This window comes from Bos taurus, chromosome 4 (genome assembly GCF_002263795.3).
Source record: "Bos taurus isolate L1 Dominette 01449 registration number 42190680 breed Hereford chromosome 4, ARS-UCD2.0, whole genome shotgun sequence".
In the NCBI taxonomy this organism is placed as follows: domain Eukaryota; kingdom Metazoa; phylum Chordata; class Mammalia; order Artiodactyla; family Bovidae; genus Bos; species Bos taurus.
In genome coordinates, this window is record NC_037331.1 from 45,190,196 (window position 1) to 45,214,904 (window position 24,709).

The 24,709-nt window shown below is 39.7% G+C and overlaps 1 protein-coding gene across 4 annotated transcripts in view; it reads right to left on the minus strand.

Moving 5' to 3' along the window:
- RELN (reelin) overlaps positions 1–21,106 on the minus strand; it is a 558,501-nt gene extending 537,395 nt beyond the window's left edge. For 3 of the 4 annotated variants that reach the window (XM_005205336.5, XM_059885396.1, XM_059885397.1), the window contains exon 1: positions 20,595–21,106. In XM_005205336.5, coding sequence (XP_005205393.1) covers positions 20,595–20,820 — 226 coding nt within the window. In that variant the 5' untranslated portion in view covers positions 20,821–21,106. The remainder of the gene's footprint in view (positions 1–20,594) is intronic. The other variant, NM_001206458.2, reaches the window with a different exon arrangement.
- Positions 21,107–24,709: the final 3,603 nt, after the last annotated feature.

Sequence of the window (24,709 nt, forward strand, 5' to 3'; positions counted from 1 at the left end):
TCCTTCTCTTTCCTCTGTCTTTGCTTCATTCACTCTTCCCACCCTGCTTCTCCTCCATCAATTCAGTTCAGTTCAGTAGCTCAGTCGTGTCCGATTCTTTGTGACCCCATGAACTGCAGCACTCCAAGCCCCCTGTCCATCACCATCGCCCGGAGTTCACTCAGACTCATGTCCATCGAGTCAGTGATGCCATCCAGCCATCTCATCCTCTGTCATCCCCTTCTCCTCCTGCCTCCAATCTTTCCCAGCATCAGGGTCTTTTCCAATGAGTCAGCTCTTCTCATGAGGTGGCCAAAGTATTGGAGTTTCAGCTTCAATATCAGTCCTTCCAATGAACACTCAGGACTAATATCCTTTAGGACGGACTGGTTGGATATCCTTGCAGTCCAAGGGACTCTCAAGAGTCTTCTCCAACACCACAGTTCAAAAGCATCAATTCTTCGGTGTTCAGCTTTCTTTATAGTCCAACTCACATCCATACATGACCACTGGAAAAACCATAGCCTTGACTAGATGGACCTTTGTTGGCAAAGTAATGTCTCTGCTTTTGAATATGCTGTCTAGGTTGGTTACAACTTTCCTTCCAAGGAGTAAGCGTCTTTTAATTTCATGGCTACAATCACCATCTGCAGTGATTTTGGAGCCCAGAAAAATAAAGTCAGCCACTGTTTCCCCATCTATTTGCCATGAAGTGATGGGACCGGATGCCATGATCTTCGTTTTCTGAATGTTGAGCGTTAAGCCAACTTTTTCACTGTCCTCTTTCACTTTCATCAAGAGGCTCTTTAGTTCCTCTTCACTATCTGCCACAAGGGTGGTGTCATCTGCATACCTGAGGTGACTGATATTTCTCCCGGCAATCTTGATTCCAGCTTGTGCTTTTTCCAGCCCAGCCTTTCTCATGATCTTAAAACTAGATGATGATGATGATACTGATGATATTAATGATGGTAACAGCAACATTGCCCTACATTTTGTATCACTTTACAAATTACAAAACATTTCCACATAATGATTTGTCACCCTCTCAAGTAAGTAAAGCCAGTATTTTAAACTCCAGTGAATAAACAGATAAAGGATTAAAAGAAGTTCACATTACTGGTTATCTAGGTTAGGAGTTTTCATAGACAATATCTCTTTTTTTGTTGTTATCAAAATAACCTTATGGCTACAAGCCCACTTGAGTACACTGGCTATCCCTAGGCTGTTGTTCCATCTCCAGTTCTAACTGTTGCTTCCTGACCTGCATACAGATTTCTCAGGTGTAGGTCAGGTGGTCTGGGATTCCCATCTCTTTCAGAATTTTCCACAGTTTGTTGTGATCCACACAGTCAAAGGCTTTGGCATAGTCAATAAATAAAGCAGAAGTATATGTTTTCTGGAACTCTCTTGCTTTTTCAATGATCCAGTGGATGTTGGCAATTTGATCTCTGATTTCTCTGCCTTTTCTAAATACAGCTTGAACATCTGGAAGTTCATGGTTCACGTACTGTTGAAGCCTGACTTGGAGAATTTTGAGCATTACTTCACTAGCATGTGAGATGAGTGCAATTGTGTGGTAGTTTGAACATTCTTTGGCATTGCCTTTCTTTGGAATTGGAATGAAAACTGACCTTTTCCAGTCCTGTGGCCACTGCTGAGTTTTCCAAATTTGCTAGCATACTCAGTGCCGCACTTTCACAGCATCATCTTTCAGGATTTGAAATAGCTCAACTGGAATTCCATCACTTCCACTACTTTGTTCATAGGGATGCTTCCTAAGGTCCACTTGACTTCACATTCCAGCATGTCTGGCTCTAGGTGAGTGATCACACCATCGTGATTATCTGAGTCATGAAGAATTCTTTTGTACAGTTCTTCTGTGTATTCTTCCACCTCTTCTTAATATCTTCTGCTTCTGTTAGGTCTATACCATTTCTTTCCTTTATTGTGCCCATCTCTGCATTAAATCTTCCCTTGGTATCTCTAATTTTCTTGAAGAGATCTCTAGTCTTTCCCATTCTATTGCTTTCCCTTTTTTTCCAGCAAGATGTAAAATTAAGTTCTTGTTACCCCTTCCTGGTTCATATGCAATTTGTCTTCTTCCTCCATCCTTTCTTAATTTATTTTCTGAGTGCTGTAAAAGTGCCTCCTAAAAATGGAAGAAAATTGACCTTTCCAAATATTGGTAAAAACATTCAGAGAGTTCAATAAAACACCTACATACAAAATATATAAAATTCAATAGTGTTCCTATATACTAGAAATGGTCAATTAGATGTACTGTAAAAGATCACTTGCACTATAGAATAAAATACTTAAAAACTAGTGGTTAAAAAACGAGAATTAGTAGAAGGAAAATGTTCTATTCAAGGAATGGTAGTGAGGAAACTGACAGAACACATAGAAAAACATTATATCAGTACCATACTTCCCAGACATGAAAGAAGTCCAACTGATTTGAGGATTAAATGCAAAAACAAAATGACTAAGAGAGAATATAAGAATGTTTTCATAATATGAGAGTTCAGGATGCTTTTTGTATGCATGACACTAAAGGACAAAATCATACAATACTGATTGCAGCTAACATTTACCAGCTTATTATATACCAAATACATCTCACTATGTCATGTCACAATGTAAGTCTTCCTTTTACATATAATGAAATGGGACTTAGAGATGTTAAGTAACTGTCACAGCAGTGTATACAGTCCACCTTCATTATTCACAGATTCCATGTTTGTTAATTCACCTGTTCTCTAAAATATACTTGTAACTCCAAAAGCAATACTCATGGCACTTTCACAGTCATTCACATGCACAGAGTGGCAAAAAATTTGAGTCACCTAAGATGCACAGTCCCAGTTGAATAAGGCAAGTGTCTGACTTTTTATTTCAACTCCCATACTGTAAACAAGTATCCTTTTCAAGTTCTATTTAGCCTCATTTTCACATTTTTGTGCTTTTTGTTGGTGATTTCACTGCTGAAAATGCAGACCCCTCCCCCAACTCCCCACACACAGTGCTGGAGTGCTGTCTAGTGCTCCTAAGAGCAAGAAGGCTGTGATGCATCTAATAGAGAAAATACATTTATGTGTGAATTATAGTACTGCTGGCCATGAGTTCAATGTTAATGAATCAGCAATGTGTATTCAATAAGGTGTCTTTAAACAGAAACACACATAAAACATGTATTGATCTGTTATGAAAATGTGACCAGAGGCTCACAGGAATCTAACTCTATATTTCTTCTAGGAACCACAGTTCAGTATTTAATTCAGTGTTCCCAGAGATATTATAGAATAAAACCATCACATATAATGAGAATCAACTATTAAAACAAAGTAGCAGAGTCAGGACTACAATTCAGGTATGTCTGATTCTAGAGATCACACCACTAACAACTGTCATTCCTCTCTGAAAAGAGAAGACAACAGATTGGTTTGACTACATAAAAATCAAAAGATAAAGAACAAATTGGGGAAAAATACTTGTAACATTTATTACAAAGGATGACTAACATTAATAAAGACTTCTTCAAACCAATATGAAAAAGGGGAACTTTAAAATAGAAAAATGAGTAAAGGATCTAACAGATACACACAAAGGATCACATATACATCAGTTATGAGGCATACAAAAGTCTTCTACCCCTCTAATAATCAAAGAAGCAAAAATAAAATAATTTAAAAATACTCTTTTTCAAACCAATAGTTTAGTGAATACTAAAAATAACTGTATCACTGAGTACTGAGGTGTGTGTGTGTGTGTGTGTGTGTGTGTGCAGATAGGTTGCTGGACAATGTGTAAACTAATATAATCTTTTTGGAGAACAATTTGACAGTAGGTGTTAGTATTTTAGTGTTCTTAATATATTTTGAAGCAAAAATATGTTTTAGTTATTTACACTGTGAGAATATTTGCACATCAGTGAGTGATAAACATGAATTAAAAAAAGACTTTTGCAATTTTGTATTTATTATCCCAAACTTGAGTACAATATCAGAGGGAATTAAAAACAGCTGCTGTTGTTGTTCAGTCTCTGTCATGTACAAATCTGTGCAATCCCACTGACTATAGCATGCCAGGCTTCTCTGTCCTTCACTATCTCCCTGAGTTTGCTCAAACTCATGTCCATTGAGTTGGTGATGCCATCCAACCATCTCATCCTCTGTCACCCCATTCTCCTTCTACCCTCTATTTTTCCAAGCATCAGGGTTCTTTTCCAATGAGTTAGCTCTTCACATCAGGTGGCCAAAGTATTAGCGTTTCCATTTCAGCATCAGTCCTTCCAATGAACATTCACAGTTGATTTCCTTTAGGATTGACTGGTTTGATCTCCCTGCTGTCCAAGGGACTCTGAAGAGTCTTTTCCAGCTGACCCTTCTACAGTTGACCCTTGAACAACAAGGGGTTGGGGCACCTACTTCCTACTCAGTTGAAAATCCACACATAACTTTATACTTGGTCTGCTATATCCATGGTTCTGTATCTGTAGATTCAACCAGCCTCAGAACACATGGTACAGCAGTACATACTATACTTATTGAAAAAAATCCTCATATAAGTAACCCACGCAGTTTAAAGTCATGCTATATGTCAACATGTCAACTGTATGTTTGTATATATCCATACAATGTAATACTATGTAGTCACTAAACAAAGATGAAGCTCTGTAATTATTGCATGATACTGAAAATATAAGCTGAGTGAAAAAAGCCAACTGGTAGGTATAATTTGATCCCATTTCTGTCTGAATATACACATCCAGGCAAAACATATGACTGCTTATCAGCAAGAGATTAGATTTAGAGATACTTTCCTCTCTCATGACACAAGGATTCAGTCCTGAGGACCATCTCAAAAAAAAAAAAACAAAACAGAATTTCACTGGTTCACATAACTTAATTTGCTAAATTTTCCCACGGAGTATTGCCTAGAATTACAGGGCAAAGAGGTGTGGTATTATCTCCCCGAAATGCACTGACAGGACTGAATGCAGGTGAAGTATAGGAAGATTCCATGTCACAACTGCTGGCAGCAGTCACCTGATTTCTGTTTAGAACAGAGGGGGCAGTCATCCACTATGGATTCCTGAAGTTTAACACCACTAGATTTAGTGAGAAAGAGGCCCATTATAAGCTACAGCACCACTGTCAGACAGAAGCGTACCCCCACAAAAAAAGAGAAAATGAAGTCTGAGAGTAACAGAAGTAGCTTGAGAGCTAAATTAGAAAGAACAAGAAACCTACACACTTTGCATTTCATATGTGGGCACTTCTGCTTTATTAACATTTCCTTGATAAAAAAGAAGGTAGATACTTCATACACTGCTAATGTACATAGGCATAAGATAATATATATATATGTGATACAAGACTGGATAGAAATGCTTTTGATTGGCACTCAAAAAAGGTACCATCAGCAAAAGAGTAATTCCTGATGTCAGCAATTTCTTGATCCCATGATCTCATAGTTGACAATATTAGAATACCAAAAAGAATTCTGTGCAGGAAAGTAAGCTAAATCCTGCTGAAAAAAAGCAAAGATTCCCTGAAAGGCTTAAGTAAAGGCACCTGACATTTGCATGCCACAACTATGGTCAGTAGCAATAATTCAATACACATAGTATATGGGACAGCTTTTTCAAAAGCATTTTTAATAGTGGCTAAGACAAACTAGGTAATGGCAGAATGTTACTGTATCAACACAGAGTCCTTTGTGGTTCTGAGGGATCCACTTGTCCCACAACAAAAGAAACATAAACAAATGAAATCAATGCACTAACAATGCATAGAGTTATGATAATCCATAATTTAAAATAGGATAGGGAAAATATTTATGTAAATATTTATCTTGTCTCTGAGTAGGAAAAGACTCCCCAAGCACAAAAGCAATATAAGAGAACAAAAGAAACAAAAATATATCTGTTTTCATAAATTTACTAACATAATCTACAAATAAAAATTCATGACAAAAATGAAAATAAAACCACAACCAGGGGGGAGGGGGAGAAGAATTGTGCCAAATTTAGAAAGATGTATAAAAATATTCACCATAGTGTTTAGAACACTGAAAACAAAATGAAAATGACAAAAATGTCAAACATTTATAAATTTATTAATTATGTATAGCCATTCAATAAAGTATTATGCCTGTCTTAGAATTATATATATTTTGAAAAATATCAATAAAGTAAGCACATAACACTAAGAGAAAAGAGATTATAAATCCTGTTTCCGTCAGTATAGATCTGTTTACTCACAGGAAAAAGTGTCAGCAAGTGCATGATAACACTAATGCCTAACATTATTTTCTGTGCCAGGCATTGTGCTGCTCTTTATATGTACTCTCTCATTGAAGTTTCACAACAAACCCATGAGCCGGGTATTATCATCACTGCTATTTTTCAGAAGGGAAAACAGACACAGAGAGGTGAGATCACTTGCTCAAGGCCACAAAGCTTGAACGCACAAAGTCCAGAATGAACCAGTTCATGTGCCGTCCACAACCATAAATTCCTAAAAGCTAAGTTTCTTCTGACTTCAAAGGATACTTTATAAAGTACCCACATATATCAGAAATAGAGTAGGGGAAAGAATCTTCAATCTTATCTATAAGAGGAAGCAATTCTCACTAACAACTCCTGGCAACATTCATGTTGAAATCCGTAATTCATGTTTGGAACCTCTGATGCTCTCAACTTACAAGGTATCAATAAATTAAATGTAATGAAGAGCTAGAATTCTCAGCTGTTGTTCCCTTCATATATTCATCACTGCCCAAATAGAGTTCTCTTCAAAGATTAAATCTTTTGAGAAAATTTTTGTTTCCTTTTTTTGTGTGTTTTCTTTAAGGTTCCTACATATCTGTTTGAGCACAAAGCCAAGCTATTTCGGTCTCTGTTCTTCCCATTATTTATTCCCATTCAGATGAAAATTTAAATGCAAACTATCTACCCATTCATCAAAATTGCTTCAAATTTATTTATGGTGCAGCACAGAGGAGCTTCTGGGAATAAGAGCTTCATAGTTTCTATTAATAATTGTAGTCACTAATTGCTATGAGAACTTTTTTGGATACGCTAACATATAGTTAAAGCAAAGCCAATCCAACAGACTACTATAAATAGAGTTGCATAGTCTCAGAAAAGTCATGAGAATGTTGCAAGTTTGGAGGGTGGGAAAGTAGAAACATGGTTTTTACATTTTTTAAAACATTGTTATCATGGATTCAAAAGGCCAAATTGTACTCACAAATCCATTTTTTATAAATTTTCCTCTTATTTTGAATATCATTTTCACATAACAATTTTAAAAAACAGGGTTCTCAAGTACTATTTTTGCTCATTAATTCATTATATCAAAATGTTTTACATGCTTGCTATAAGCTAGGCACTATCCTAGGCACAGGAAACAGAGCAGCAAACAAAACAGACAAAAATCCCTGCCTTGGTGGAACTTAAAGGCATTATTCTTAGGGTTCCAGAAAGCAAACAAGGTAAAGAGTAAATTACATAGGTGATGATAACACCTATGAAGGAAAATAAAGCAGTCCAAGGGATATGGAATACTGGGGGGAGACTAAGCTTAAAGACTATAGACAGGGAGAAACTCAGTGAAAAGGGACGTTTGAAGACACACCTGAATCAGGAAGGGAGGGAGCACGGGGCCATCTGGGGAACAGCATGCTAGAAAGGGGAACAGACAGTGCCAAGGTTCTGAGACAGAACTGAGCCCTTCATGTGTTTGAAAAACAAAAAAGAAGCCCGCATAATTTCAGAGGAAAAGTAAGAGGAAAGTTAGTAAGATATGAGGTCAGAAAAGTTACAATGGGGCCAGGTGCTATGGGCCTTCAAGGCCATGCCAAGGATTTTCTTGAAGAAGGGGAACAACAAAAAGGATGGATAGAATTACAGAAGATTTTATCTTTCAAATTCAGACAATATTGTTGGGAAAACAGAGGCAGACCCAGAGCTGTTCCAGGCAACTTGGTGGATTGGATAGTTGTCCTAGGTGTGGAGCAGAGGGTTGGTTTGAACCAAATCACTCTGGCCGCTGTGTTAAGACTAGAATGAAGGTGACAAGCATTGAAGCAGGAGAAGTGATCAGCAGCCTGCTGTAATCCAGGTGTGAGGGGGTGGTGGCCATGGCAGATTCTGGGTGTGTATTAACGTAAAGCTACCTGGACTTGGGACCAGACGTGGAATGTTAGGGAAAGAACAGTTTGGGGACTGAACAACTATAATGACTCAGTTGGCAAAAAACGAGAAGAGGAGACTCGAGGAGGAGCTACTCTGGGAGTGGCAGGGTTAGGGGAAATAAGAAGCTCATTTAGGGGTATATTAAGTTTGAGATACCAGTAGACATCCAAGTAGAGATACTGACTGAGGTGTAAAAGTGAGGAATTCAGGAAGTCAGCAAAGAGTCACCAACATACAGGTGGCACTTAAAGCATCATAATGGATGGCATCCTTGGGGAGATAGGGCAGACGAAAAAGAGAAAAGGAGAAAGGACAGAGCCCTGGGTACCCCAACACGACAGAGCGAAGGAGGAGAAGAATAAAGGGCAAAAGAAGACCAAGACATTTTGACATTCTTCCCAGTGAATATCGGGATGGTTTGTCTATGGCAATGCATGAAGGCAGAGGCATGTACTCATTAATTTACCTTCAATATTCCCTTAGAGATCACTGAATCTAAGATCCCTCAGGGACTGAGGTAGAGAGAAAAGTGCATACATCTCAGGGAATCTGGGTTTCTTGCACAAGGATAGGCAGTCCGCATTGCAGTGTGCAGCTTAGAAAAGAGAATCAGACACTTTTATAAGAACACAAAAGCATGGTAAGTCACTTTTAGGTTGGATCTATATCCATAATAAAAAGATAATTCGCCCTTTGACACGTGCCCTCAAAACATCGCTTAAAATCTTCACACATAATGAAGAATGCAATAGGACCCCAGAGAACACTGCTTCTCCATATGACCTGTGTGTCAATACTTCCTTTCCCAGAGGTCATTTTACACTTTTTTTCTCCCCTTAACCATGTATCGTGACTATTGTGGCACTCGTCTGTTGTTTCTGCCTGCCTTACACTCATTTCTCCTTCTTTGGGGTAACAGAACCTGAATTTTCCTTCAGAAAGAGATATCCCTCTGATCTTAAAGTCCATCTCAGTGGGATGGCCATAGCTTGGTCCCAGGAATTAGAATTCATTGACAACAAGAAAGCAAAGGAGTTGGAGAGGTTTCATCCAAGCTGTGGGGCCAGAAAAGCCTGAAAATGGGGGTGAGGGGTGGATAAAGTCTTTAAAAAGTCAGAAAATCATGATTCTTACACCATGATTCCTTTAGCAGTTGATTCCCTGTTCCATGATACTCTATCATCATTTCTAAGTCTAATATCTGGATTTTCCTTCCATTCTAAACCACTTCCTATTAATGAATTCCTTTAGCCCACATTAGCCACAACCAGTTTCTGTGGCTGGCAGCCACGGTACTCTGGCACACCTGCCCTTCTCCAACCTGTACAACTCTGTGGTAGCTAATAATAAAACTTATAAATCTTCACATGGGTCCATGTCACAACATAAGTAAAAATAAAGGTTTAGAGGCTATTGTAACCAAAACAAAAGCTTAAGAAATTGTTTTACTTGGTAATATTTCAATAGCCAACCTAAATTTCAATATAAATCTTTTACTGACAATACTTTTAAGAAAAATTCTTCTTATTCACTGGAAATATCTGTCTTTAATTAACCAAAGTAATGAACTTTATTTTTTACCAGTTGTTTCTATAAGATGACAACCAAGCCTGTACCTCGCTCAAGATTTCCTGCTCTTTCATGTTTGCGAAGCTTCCATGTTTTTCATTATATTGTAGAAATATATGGGAACCCCTGGCATAGCTGAGACAGGACAAACTTGTCTAGATGTGCAAAAATCACTCAGCAATGTGGGTCAAATCAATTAAGTATTATTTTAACAACTGTGAAGAGCTTGATCTCCAGAGCATTTGCATTTTACTTCAACGGATACAGATAGGTATCCCTTGGGTACTCATTAGTGATACCAATCTTGAATTTTAATTTATTGTAGTTTTCTGTATGTTTAAAATGCTTCACAATTCATTTGGAATTGAAGTGTCTGCCTCTTTGAGACAAATATTCACAGTTTAATACCTGTATCAGGTCAGGTCACCCAGTAACTAGCCTCTGGGCTTCCTACACCACCCTGGAGGCTCACGGATCTGCCATTAGAGCTACAACTCGGCACAGCTCACTGGTGAATGCTAAACAGAGAGATGATCTGCTCTGTCCTGCCTGAGGAAAGAAATGATCTCTATGTGGACCTTCTCTACACTTTTTGATAATAGCTTTATAAGGCTACTGTCCTTTTGTTAATGTCCAATGAAGCACATTTTTCTCCCCTAGTGAAAGCATAAGCCTTCCTCCCTTCAGGCCCTCTGTGGGTTTGACACAGGAAGCTCCCAGCCTGAATCTGTCCTCCACCATCTGATTTAGCTTCCACCAGGGGTCAGTGGCTCTCCATTCAGATCTGATGACAAACTTTAGGATAAATTACAATGGTGACAATTCAGGAAACACTGGTTCAGTTCAGCTGAGTTCAGTTCAGAGGCTCAGTCATGTCCGACTCTTTGCAACCCCATGAACTGCAGCACGCCAGGCCTGTCTGTCCATCACCAACTCCCGGAGTTCACTCCCAACTCACGTCCATCAAGTTGGTGATGCCATCCAGCCATCTCATCCTCTGTCATCCCCTTCTCCTCCTGCCCCCAATCCCTCCCAGCATCAGAGTCTTTTCCAATGAGTCAACTTTTCGCGTGAGGTGGCCAAAATACTGGAGTTTCAGCTTTAGCATCATTCCTTCCAAAGAAATCCCAAGGCTGATCTCCTTCAGAATGGACTGGTTGGATCTCCTTGCAGTCCAAGGGACTCTCAACAGTCTTCTCCAACACCACAGTTCAAAAGCATCAATTCTTCGGAAACACTGGTATTACTACCATAATTCATGTGTCACCTCACCTGGTTGCCACCAAACCTCCAACTGACTTCTGCCCTCCTTGGTAGAAGGTGAATTAATTTGGGGACAAGGGCAGGAGATGATGCTTAGCCCTTTTCCTCCTCATTCAAATAAGCTCAATAGAAAGTGATATTTAAAAATCTGATTCACATCTGAAAAATAACCCTACAAAGGCAAGTATAAAGCAACTCGTTATTCCACTGGCGTCTCTATCACTGTGAGACAGTGATAGACAAGCAAGGTCAGACACTGTACAACGCTCTGGACTGTCACCAGGACTTTCGCTGTGAAGCCCATTACTCAACTTCACAGGCTCTACCCACAGACTGGTAACACTTGAAGGAATTTCCTAAAGAAAGAAATATGTTACAAATAGATGCACTGCAATGAAAATCTTTTAAAATGTCTCTATATCTAAATTTACAGTTTTCCTCTTATATTCATGTCCTACTCAAGTTCTAACAGTAAGTCAGAGAAGAAATTCCCTATTTACTTGAAAATCTTCACTAAAATTACATTCATCAAAATGTTAATAAATTTCAGCAAAATTTGCGAATCACTTTCTCATATTTCTATTCATGATGATAGTTTAAAGGCATGTTAACTCTTTTAAGTCAACAGTAAACTAAATGTTATCTTTGCTTTGTGCTTTGTCTGGAAGGTGATTCTAGTCAAGGAATATTTAGGACTATAAAATCCTGGTCTTGTTTGGCATGGATATAATCTTTGTGGTTTTCATTTTGTAGTCTTTAAATAACAAAATTAGCTTTCACTTTTCCTTATTTTCCCTCTGTTAAAATGTCTTTTGTAATGTTTTATTATTATCTCTTTCTTGAAATAATTCTCATTTCTAAAAATAAATGCATAGTAGATAAAAATATGGGTTCTGAAGCAAGACGGACTGAGCACTCTTGCATGACAGTTTCATGATCTTGGGCAAAAAACACTTATTTTTCTGTGACTTAGATTTTATCTCCAGAAAAGGAGGATAGCAATACCCACCTCATGAGGTTCTTGTGAAAATTACATGAATTAATATTTAACATAAAGCATATAGATCAGTACTTGACACATACTAAGGGCTTCTTTAGGGCTTGCTATTGTTAATGTTGTTGTTATTAATTTATTCCCAAGTTCCTGAGTTACCTTTCTAAAAATTTTTTGATAGTATCAGTGCCTGGAATGGGAATATGAACTCATCTTTCAAAAAAAAAAAAGGCCTACAACCAACTAATTTCCTTATATTCCTCTATCACAAACACTGGACATGTAACATTTTTTGCAGGATGAGGTTACAGGAAATGTTTACACGAAAAAAAAGGAAGTAAGAAAAGATCTGCAACTATGATCATAGGATATTTCAACATTCATAACAAAGGTGGCCTAAACAAGAAGATTCTATGTTCCTAAAGGTAAGGCTGAGATGCCTGTTTCCTCTGTCAATATGCAGCAAGCAAGAGAGAAATGACAATACTGGATTTGGTCCTAGAGGCTGAGCCAGACATAACAAACAAGGTTAAGGTTGGGGCAGAGCTCATGTTCACAATCATGTCACACATCTAAGTATTTTAAGTGTCAACAGGATTTACATATGGTGATACTGCATTTTAGACAAATAGGACTGACAGGAAATAAAGTTTATAAACAAACTCACCAGCATAAATCATCAGTTACAAGAAACTCCAGTAATTAAAGGTAGGGCACAGGTTACCTTCTCAAAACATCAGTAAAAAGTTAGCATACAATGCACTCTTTTGCCACCTGCAGAAGTATTAATAGTACATCTTGAGGGAAACTCTGAAAATGTATCATCAAAAGTGTCTTACTAAATATCGTAGTTCCATCAATGTGACCAAAAGCAATTCTATGGGAGAACCGGAGCACTTCAGAGCTCAATACAAGAATTGGGACAAATCTAAAAGAGAATGCAAAATGGATCATTTATGTGTTTAGAAAAAATAATTAGAATTACACAGGTGCAAATAACAAGAACTTGATTGATTTCTCTTAAGATACAAGAAGTCCATAAGAGGTATTCCAGGGCTGATACAGCTGTTCAGGTATAAACTTTGACTGCATAAAGCATTTTCTAGTAAAGGGATGGTCTCTATCATCACCTCAGTCACCTCAAGTTATTTCCTTCAGTTCCTGCTGAACTCCTCGTCCACCACCATTATCTTGCTCAGTAGTGCCTGGCTCTTTATGACCCCATGGATTGTACCCCACCAGGCTCCTCTGTCCATGGAATTTTTCAGGCAAGAATACTGTTGTAGCATGTAGGATCTCGTTTCTGACTACAGATCCAACCAAGGGTTTCCCTGCATTGGGAGTATGGAGTCTTGAGTCACTTGACCAGTACGAAAGTCCCTAAAATAGGTTTTAATGAAGAAAGACTGTGGAACTTACCCCAGAGCAACACACCTCCCTTTTTGACACCCAATCTAGTGTTCATGCCAAGGTCTCTACCCTCTTTATAACCTGTTAAGTGCCAGGTACCCTGAAAGGTGGCATCACTATTTCATAGCTATACAATTGTTAGGAGTCTTAGCAAAGAGACTAGAAAGTAAAGGATATAACTTGAGGTGACTGAGGTGATGATAGAAACAGTCCATCCCTTTATTAGAAAAGTCTTTATGAACTCAAGCATTCAAGACATCAAATCAACCTACCTTTTAGAGTTAAGCTAATTCAGTATGCATTTTCCTAAACTGTACCTCTTCCTCATGGTGTGTGTGTATATATATATTTATATACATATGCTTCCATACACAGACTTCTGATTCTGCAGTTTGACTCCATAGCTGACAGTGGGGAAAGTAGCTAACTCAGAATTAAACAGCTACTGGCTTGAAAGTTCTTCTGAGAGATTTTACAGTGTAGAAGCAAGAACCTTACTTTCCTATTAGGAGTAACTATCCTATGATTTTTAAAAAGGGCAAGTGCATGTCACAGAAAGATGAAGCTATTTTTTTGAGAGAAATACAGGAGCCAACTCATCCACTTTTATTATTATAAATATCCAATGAATAAAATACATGGTAATTACACACTATCTGTATATATACTAATATTTTTCATGCTAAAGAGGAGAGAAAAAAGGTTGAGATAGTGACAGTAAATCTGAAAGGAAGAAAGAGAAAGAATTAAAGGAGCAAAGTAATCAAGTTTTGAAGCAGGAAAGAAGAAGGAAGAGGAGAGGGAAGACAAGGCCCTGTGATGTGAGGGGAAAGAGCAAAAGAAAAAAGAAAATGAAAAAAAAAATAGGAGGAGGAAGACAGGGGACATGGGAGAAAACACGTGAGATACAGGTGGAAGGAGACAGGGTCAGAGCAGGAAAGGCAGAGAATGATGATTCTGAGGCGAGCATAGCACTTATTGGTAAACCACTATCACTCCTTCTTCATGTCCCTTGGTATGCGGGCAACAGCATCCATCAGTAACCAGGGCTATTTGAAACACTCATGAGTTCGCATACAGTTTCAAAGAGTCCTTTAATCAATAAAATTTAATTTGTTTCCCAAACAAAGTTTTATGTTTCTAAAGAAAGCTAAATTAGCATTGAGAGATAACCTAGGTTTTCAATGTTTACTTGGGAACCTCATAATTCCTATAACTATCTCTTTGTGGCATTCAAAAGCTATCTAATTACATTTTTTTAATAATTAGAGCTGCCTTAAGCCATAAATTAACATCTGTACATTTGTAGTGATCCTTCTGCTGCTGCTGCTGCTGCTGCTGCTAAGTCGCTTCAGTCATGTCTGACTCTGTGTGACCCCATAGATGGCAGCCCACGAGGCTCCCCCGTCCCTGGGATTCTCCAGGCAAGAACACTGGAGTGGGTTGCCATTTACACACCCCAAATCCAGCTGCTACCCTTCGCTCCTACAGGACATCAAATAAAAAGGAAAAATATGAGTAGTTTTAGAGAAGCACATGTTAGAAATAATTGGTTAACCCATAGGCACAGCATTCAACCCTTCAGAAGCTCTGCCTTCAATGAGATGGGCATGGCAGGTGACCATGGCAAAAATTACTCTCTAAGCTAAACAAGAGACACCAAAGTGAGATCACCTCACGTGGAATTTCCTGAGAGCCAAGAGTATTTTTTTTTTTAAATATACCATTCTTGTGTTTGAACAGTCATTAAGAAATCTTCATATCTGAAAATTCAGTTCCAATTTCTGAAAATGTGTTTTTAATATTTCTTTAAGTTTAATAAGATTGATACAGCTTTATTATTTTATAAATAACTTTAAAATCAGTGGGGTAGGAGAGGGGTGGATTAATCACCCAAGTTATCATTGAAGCCAAAACATTTAGATAAATGAATTTTCTTTATCATACGTGTGTTATGTCATCACCCAATCATAGTTCAAAGCACTTCTTTGCACACTGAATCTACCCATTCTAACTAAAAGCACTGAGTATAGGGTTATCCATTTTTTTCTATTTTTATATCACATAAAGAATTTTTTAAAAGAAGAAAGAGCTTTATATTTTTGTGTGAGAATATATACAAGATTTTTTAATGCCAGTGTTTAAAAAGTACCAGTAACTCATTTATGCTTTTCCAGTGTAAAGGCTACCTGAAATATATTTCAAATATACATGCATTAGTGACTATTTGTGAACATTAAAGACACAATAAATAACTGTCAAGGTGTCATCTAAAGTCATTAGAAGAACAAGTATGGCTTAATATGCAATATATCCTATATAACTAATAATGTAAGATTTCCAGATCATCTATAGAGTTGACCAATTCCAGGCAGGGGAAAAATAAATCAAAGATAAGTTCTAGATATTATCTTTTGAATGAAACTAATTTATGGAAAAAAATGTGAAAACACCTATGATTTTTTAAAGGTGAAAAGACAAATTTATTGGAATAAGATGGTTCTATAAAAATACATGATTACAATGATACAACTTTTATTCTTTACCATTTTTGATGAAAACAAAAATAATAGTTTAAAATAAAGATTCATAAAAATTAGAGGAAAATATTCTAATTAAATAATTTCTAGTAATGCAGTGCTATGACTGAAGTAAGAACATCTGCCTAAATTAGATGTTTTCAATTATGATTCTAAAGGCCTAATTTTTTGAAACTCACACAGGGAATATATATTAAATCAATGTTTATATGATTTAAGAAACAATCTGAACCACATCAGTAACATATATTTGAAATAAGTTGTAGAGTACGAGATGAAATATCAGACAAGTAGAGGAAAATGCTTTAAAATATTCAGTTTTCATAGTTATATACAAGCAGGACACAGATGTAGTTCACTTATAAATTGCATCTGACAAATGATTCTGAGTTTAAATATGCTGATTCCAGAGTGAGAGACATATAAAGAACAAATATCTACTCACCCAATCAATAACCCAGTTACCTTAGCAATAGCAGGTTGCTATTAATTCAAATAATTGCTAATTCAAATAACTGCAATATTAATTCAAATAATTATTTAATTCAAATTAAAAAAAAATCATTCCCTTGAAAGAAATTTAATCTGGAGTATATTACCAAAAATTGTATCTGACATACACATCATTCTAGTACTTGAAGTCATTATATTGCACTGCCTTTGAATGGTGATTTTTAAATGGCAACCAGTTGATTCCAGAACACATTTAATATAATACCAATAATGGTTCCAACAAAATACCCTAAATACTTTATTCTGATTTTACCTTTTTTACGTAAACATTCTGTTTTAGCAGTTGAAGTTTGTTTTCCCACACACTCCACAATATGATTAAATAAATAATAGAATGAAAATGTAGGACAGAAGAACTATCAGTAGTGATACCAAATTTACAAAATATAATCAAATCCCCTTTATAAAGCATTATGCTTTATTACCTATTCAGTTCTGCTTAAAACAGATACTTTTCCTCTATCAATATTTTAGAGCATATTTTTCACTGTATTGGAACATTTCCCCCACCTTATGCCACTGTAATAATGGGTATTCTAGTCTTTTTAGAAATTCAGAGAAATTGTCTCATATCTGAATTGTCTCATGGAAGCTCAGGCACTTTTCACAGACTCATTTACTTAGGCTTTCACAGATAATGTGTTTTTTTTTTCTCTTATATCTGACCTCTCCCTTCTGATGACTGAATAAAGCCCATCCTGTGAGTTGGCATTTTCTTATTACAGGATGTCAGGTTTATCCAAATCTTTCTAGTTCAAAATATACTATCTGTCTGTTCAATGATGTCCAAATTCTTTTAAACAAAAAGGGAAAAACCTCTTTCCACAGTTGTAATTAAGACTGTGGGAGAATAAAACATTGACAAGTCACATTCACTACAAATTGGTTTAAACAAAAGCCTAAGGAGTCAGGGTGAAGAAGAGGGATTATCAGGGGAAAGAAAAGGTGCAGACATCAACTCAATCTTTGCTTGTTTCACAATCATGACCTGGTCCTTAGGAGAAGGAGCAGTGAATTGCCAGGTGTGGCTTAGGAAGAGAATGGCTACCTGACTGGACCATCTAGGTTTCCATTTCCTATTTTCCCATCATTTGCAATTTTCTACCAAAAAAAAAGAAATTAAGGTATGGGCCTGGAAACCATGCTGTGGAAACTGACCATATTTGGAGATTTGTGCCAAAAAAGGAAATTCTAGGAAAAATTGCTCCGACCCTGAGACTTTCCTAATTCAACATGATATACATACACATAGACATATATTGCTAAATATACAACCATAACCTCTTACTGCCGAGTTTCTAAACTCATCATGCAGACACCACGGCTCATTGTGACTAACGATGCCCTTTCAAGAAAGTCACAGACAACAGATTTAAAAGATACAAGAAGCTGACAACAGAGGTACCAAGTGATCAAGTGATGAGAATTAGTAGAGCTTCCAAAACTGTGAACAGATGAATACACTACTTGATAGGAATATCTGACAATTCTGTTAGATACACAAATTTCAAATTCTTTGTATTGTATTTTTGTTGTGTTTTTTTTTTCCAGAAGATTTTCAACAAAAATCTTTAAACAAATACTACACATACAGAGACCCATAATATTGAACTCTGATATTTGCATCTCCATCTCTTATTCTGTCACAGACACAAGTCTCAGAGGGTAGCTGACACAGCCTGATCTCCAGTCATGTTCTGTGTTAGGTAGCACTATACACACTACCTCTGTCTCAATGCATTCTTTTAGGTAAAAAAGTAACAGTCATCAGCTGTACCCCAGAATCATTCCCTCAAATGCTGAGTTCAGTGTAAATCATAGATAAGATAGAGTTTTCCTGATATAACTGTTACATTTTAAAAATTTAAAAAATTAGAAATAAAGTCTGAAGCTAATATTTTGTATTTCTTAGTTTAAAAAAAAAATTGGCCAAATAACCTCCTAACCTAACTACAACAGTATATTAGGTTAAAATTTCTTACTATCAGTTCAATTCTTAAATAGATGTTACATAATTAATTTTAAACATTAATTTCCAAAAGTCTATAAAAAAAGGAGACATGTGTAAGCATCATTTCATTTTTAAACAGTTCTTCTACCTGTAGAAAATTTCACAAGAAAAAATTACTGAAGGCCTATAGCTACAGCCAGTTTCAAAATCTAAATATTTGACAAAACAGGTAACAGGAATTTAAAATCCTACAAAAACCATTCACAAAGTTTAGAATGATTTGATCATCTTAAACTTACATGATAAAAGTTCTCTACCTTTTCTAGTGATGGAAGAGGTAGACATTGAGACTTTCCCACACAACGTGCAACTTGAAGTGTTACACTGCAATCTTACTCTCTATCATCTATTTCTTTTTAGACTTAGAATGTGATTATGGTCAGTCTTAGGTTGACTTACATTTGCTAGCTTCATAGCAAAAGCAAAGGCTATGTCATATTTTGGTATTTTTAAGTTTTCTATGCTGGCACCTTACAAAGGATATGGAAACAGAGGGGGCAGAAATGAGGCTTTGTATTACCATAGGTCTTCTATCACAACCTGACAACCACATCTTTTAGCCCAGCCTTGACTCTCTACACCTTCACTAAGACTCACACCAAGTGACAGGTTCAATCCATTGGTCTTCGGGTGAGGTCTGAGTTGGCATCATATTGGCTGGTCCTTTTCCTTAAAAGATTCTCATGAACTCAGGAAAACATCAGACTGCTCTTGAGAGTAAGCACAATAAGTGCTTTAAAAGAGGGAACTAGTTACAGAAAATTAATATTCCAAAGTCTGAAATTCCACCAAATTAGACTTCTGCTTTACAGACAAGGCTGCCGCCATGCCACAAGAAAGCTGTAAAAGTACTATTTTTTTTTTAAAGTACTATTTTAAATCTCTAGTAAGCATTTAGATTAAATATTTTAAAGCGGATATGAAGGATTTTTTAAACTAGAAAACTTAAGATTTCTTATCATTTTTATATCCATGTTTATCTCAAATGCCAGCTGCTCCGTGGATTATCTCCTGCTATGCCAATAACTGTTAGCCCACAAAAAATGGAAACTGTAACATGAAATCACGAGACAACAGTTTCTATTTGGTTGGGTATCAGTATTTTTGCCTTTAGATTCTAATTAAATAGTGCCTGTCGCCGCTTAAAAGCGCCATGGAAGTGAAGAGAAATATTCAGAAGTTCCAGGAAATAATAGAAATAATAGAAAATAGACAATATCTTATTTTCCCACATACTCCATTTACTAGCTTAAAACATCAAAAATGCATGCACTACACAACATTCTATTGCTTGCAGCTAAATTGTACCTCTTCAATCATGTTTAATTTTGATGAAGGGCTCCATAATGATCCTTTTTCAAAAGGTATCTTTAAATTATAAGGAACTTCCAGTCCCTACCTGGAAATTAAAGCTGTGCAGATTAAAAAGACATAATCATTAATAAATATCACAGAGATCGTTCTAGAAAGAAAAGGCACGTTAAAATAAGAGGAGACTTAGAAAAAAAACACACCATTTCCTGACATTTTCAACGCCACTTTAGAACAGAGCGCTGGAAGCAGCCGCTCCCTGTCAGGAGGGCCGTTGACTACGAAGGAACCGAGAAGGACCCCTGGCCGAGAAGCTGCGGGAAGTTTGCGGCGGGCGGGCGACCCGCGGGGCGGCTGCGGACCCGGGCGCGTCAATCTGTCACCAGCGGGTCCGCACAGCCTAGCGCCACTCGGCTGCCCTGCAGGGGGAACGAGAGCAGGGACAAAGGTCTGGAATCCGAGGACTCGGGTTAAGGAAACAAGAGGCGCGAATTCATTCAAGTGTCAGCTGTCAGAACCACGAGTGAGGAGGACCAAATTTTCCGGCCTTTCCCTGCCTAGAACCCGCTCCTCTCGGAGAGACGCGTGAGGGGAGCGTGTGGAGTCGGGGTGGGGGGCGACCGGTGAATAAATTCTAACTCGCAACTCTCTCCCCCACTAAGTTTGTTTTCTCTCCCTCCTCCGAGCGCAAAGCTGAGGTAAGGGTTGTCACGGTTCAGGTTTAAATGGCCCCTGGGAAGAAGCAAAGCGGTACAAAGCTGCGCTGGCCGGTGAGAGCGGAGATGCTGAGGTACCTACCATGGTATTCTTGTCCCGGAACGTAGTAGGTGGGGTGGCCCGCAATGTGCAGGGAAATGAGCACCTCGCCCTGCTCCCCATCTCCTTCCAGCTCCCCGTGGTGAGTGCACAGGAAAAAGAATGGCGAAAAGCGAGGGTAATAGCCCACCGCCGCACGCGCCCTCAGCGTCGCCCCCAGCACCAGCGCCAGGAGGAAAGTCCGCGGGGCCCAGGAACTGCGCTCCATGCCGCCGCCGCCGCCACCGCGCGCCCTGAGCGCCGCTCTCTCATTCAGTTTTGGAGGCGCCGGGACCGAGTAGCCGCTTGGAGAGAATGCGAGAAGGCGGCGGACGGAGTAGAGCGGGCGCGGGCGCGGGCGCCGAGCCCCGCCGGGAAGTTCCGCGGGAGACCGCTGCTCCCAAAGTTTCTTTGGCCCGCGGGAGCGCGGGGCCGGGCTGCGGACGCCGGGAGCGGGACGGTCGCTGCCTCGGTGCGCCGCCGCCGCCTCTGCGCGACGCCCCTCGGCCGGGCCTGGGAAAGCTCCCGCCCCCCTCCACACCTTCTTAAAGCCCCGGGCGCCGAATCCCCCCCGCCGCTGCCACACGTGTCCCGGCCGCTCCCCCGCCCCCGCGCGTCGCACGGCGCGCGCCCGCCTGGCCCCCGCCCACTCGGGCTCGCTCGCCGCACCTCGCGCTGCGCTGGGCGCACGCCTCTCGGGAGTCCCGGCGCCGAAGCCCAGTTCGCATTCTAAAGGGCCGCCGGGCGGGGTCGGGGCCACGGAGTCCACGAATCTGCCCTGAGGGAGTTAAACGCCTCAGAAAGAGAGACGCTCCCTCCTAGGTGTCTGGAGGAGCAAAAGGACTGGACGGTCTCCTTTTGGCCCTCAGATTTCCCTCTTTTTTTTTCTGAGAGGAGGCGCGGAGGAGAAGGGCGGTGGGGACCTGTGCTGGCGCCGGCTTCTTTGTCTGCGCGGGCTGCGCCTAGCGCCCCTCGGGGCTCGCCCACCTCGGAGCCTGGGCGGCCCGCATTGGTTCTGGGGATCCGCCTGAGACCCCAAACCGCGAGGGGCCCCTGCGCTTCTTTCAGACCTAGGCCTTGCGTCCCTCCCGCTGACCCCCGCCCCGCTCCTCGCCGCAGCGACCGAGCCGCGTCTGTAGCTGGAATTTAAAATGAGATTAAGCGAAAGTAGAATTGGCAGCCTCAAGTGGTGCCTGGAAATGGTGATTTGTGATGCTCGGGTGTGGGGAATTGTGTGGCGGGAAGGGCTTGCGGAGCTGAGCCCCGACAGGCGCTCTTCTCTGGACTGTTCTGTTATTCATTGCTGCTGGGTTCTTCAGGCGGAGATGGTTGTAATTTTTTAAATCGGTGTTTATTTCCTTTAAATGTCAGCTACGACCAATGTCCCTGAGACGGGGCGGGGGGAGGGGGAAATATTCTGGGGAGATGCTGGCAGCGGTGATTGAAGCGGGTGGTAATGAGCTGCTGCACAGGAGGCTGCGGGAAAGGGAAATAAAAAGCACGTTTTTAACCGAGGACGGCTGGCAGGAGCCCTGCGGCATCCAGAGCCAGGTTGCCAGGTTTTAATGCCTCTCTCCACCCAACCTTGGTTCGCCACCAAGCCCAGATAAACCCGCACGTACAGAAATGAGATTATAAAATTAGAAGGAACAGTGTCTTTGAGGAGCGACAAGGAGGAGTGTGAAAAGGTAATCTTTCAAAGGGGAGACCTCTATAGTTACCTCGTTGCAAAAGGAAGAGATTGGTGGTTTTCCTCTTCTCCAGGCCGAAATCAGACAGGTAAAAGGGCCACTTCTGGCTACCTTCTGGTTTCCCTCCCTTAAGAATCTCCAAGGACTCAACTGCTGTATATATTTGATGTAATCATCGTTACTGCTGCCGCTCTGTGCTGGTGCAGGCTTTGGGCTGTAGGTAAGTTACCTCTATTTAATCCTCACACCACTCAGAGAGGCAAAAATTATCCCCATGTCACAAGGGAGGAGATGGTCAGAAATGTTAATTTGTTCAATGTCAGTAACAAAGAAGTAACGAAGCAGCCTGGCTGCTGGCTCCAAAGGTTCTCACCGGGATCTACCTTGCAACTATCCACGTCAACCCGAGGTAAGTTACCACCACCTGTTCCCCGCAGGCAGGCAGTGTTGCCTCAGTTAGAAGACACTCACTGGCAGCTGGCAAGACTGTTAACACCTTTCTGTCCAGTTATGTGAATATAACCTAAAATAAAATGAATCACTTCTAGAAAGTATCCAAGACTACTGAACATTTTTAGGTAAACACTTTTAAAATGTTTATTATGTGCCAAGCATAAATTAACTCCTTTAATCCTCATAACCCAATGGGGAAAATATTACTAATAGTACATATGAAGAAACTGAAGCATAGAGAGGTCAAGTGACTTGTCCAAGATCACACAGCTGTAATTGTGAGAGAGCAGTGACTTGAACAGTCACATTTTAGAGTACAGCACTTAACCATTGCAAACTTTGATGCTGGTTTGGGCATCAAGGCATGGGATGTCTTTACCCAATGTCAGGTTATCTCATTTAGTTCTTACATTGTCATTTTAGTTGTGTCTGACTCTTTGCTACGCTGTGGACTGTAGCCTGCCATGTTCCTCTGTCCATGGGATTTTCCAGGCAAAGATACTGGAGTGGGTTGCCATTTCCTTCTCCAAGGAAACTTCCAGACCCGGGGATCGAGCCTGAGGCTCTTAAGTCTCCTGCACTGGCAGGCAGGTGCTTTACCACTAGAGCCACCTGGGAAGCCCCATGGCCTGTGAAGTAGATATCCTCATTTTTTAAGAAATACAGTTGAGATTCACAGAAGTAATTTGTCCAGGGCACTCAGCAACAAAAGGAGCCTGGGATCAAATCTGGCCATGCTTGATCCCAAGGTTGCTGCTTGAAATAAGCTATAAAGTAGCAAGACTTCCCTGTAGCTCAAAATGGTATAGAATCTTCCTGTGATGCAGGAGACCAGGGTTCCATCCCTAGGTTGGGAAGACCCTGTGGAGAATGGAATGGCAATCCACTGCAGGATTCTTGCTGGAGAATTCCATGGACAGAGAAGCCTGATGGGCTACAGTTTGTGGGGTTGCAGAGTTAGACATGACTGAGCAACTAACACACACAGTAAAGCACTGATACTTGGTTCAGGTCCAGCTGCACTTAATCCCAGAAGGTCTTCAGTTCCGAGGAGGTCCCCCTCTTTACTCTGTAAGTAGTAACCTCTTGTGAATCTCTCACCATGGCTTTCTTAACATTGAATTTATGTGACCAAGTTTATTTTCCAATCTTCCCCTCTTTTGTGGTTTCTTAACTTCTACAACTTGACTTTTCTATGTGCATTATACTATTAATTATGCAGAGAAGGGGACGGCAGAGGATGAGATGGTTGGATGGCATAACCAACTTGATGGACATGAGTTTGAGTAAGCTCTGGGAGTTGGTGATGGACAGAGAGGCCTGGCATGCTGCAGTCCATGGGGTTGCAAAGAGTCGAACACGACTGAGTGACTGAACTGAACAGAATGCCGGCTCAAATATGTGGCTACAGCCTCATGGTTATTCATTAACAGGCACAGAGACTGTTTAAATAATGCCCTGAGTGATGTTGAGCTGCTTAAGAAGGGGGTAGATGCTTGTACACTCTACTTAGCAGTCCTTTGGACTAGCATGTATACATGTGCCCTTACAGTAATTGAGGCCAAAGTTCACACATCTCTGAGATCTTCTTCATAGAATCCCAGTTCAACTAATTATTATTAATACTTTTAAATAATTTTTTGGTTAAATGAAGAAACTAACACAAGATGGATATACAATCACTATCTTCCTAGTGAGCACTTTGTCACACATTCATGTGGCAAACTGCATTATAATACAAAACTTTTAGCTTCCCAGCTTATGTGCTAACCTTTAGATCTTACTTCCATTTAATGAGCCATAATAAACATCTTCAGAAATATTTGTTTGGTCCACAAAACTACAAACCTTTGAACTAGTGGAAAAATAGAGAAGTACTCTTCAAGAAAATTTGGTTCACATCCAAAAAATCTGTAAAAAGATAAAATGTGATGTCAGGGGTGAAAATGAGTAAATCTGTGGGAAAAGGAGTTT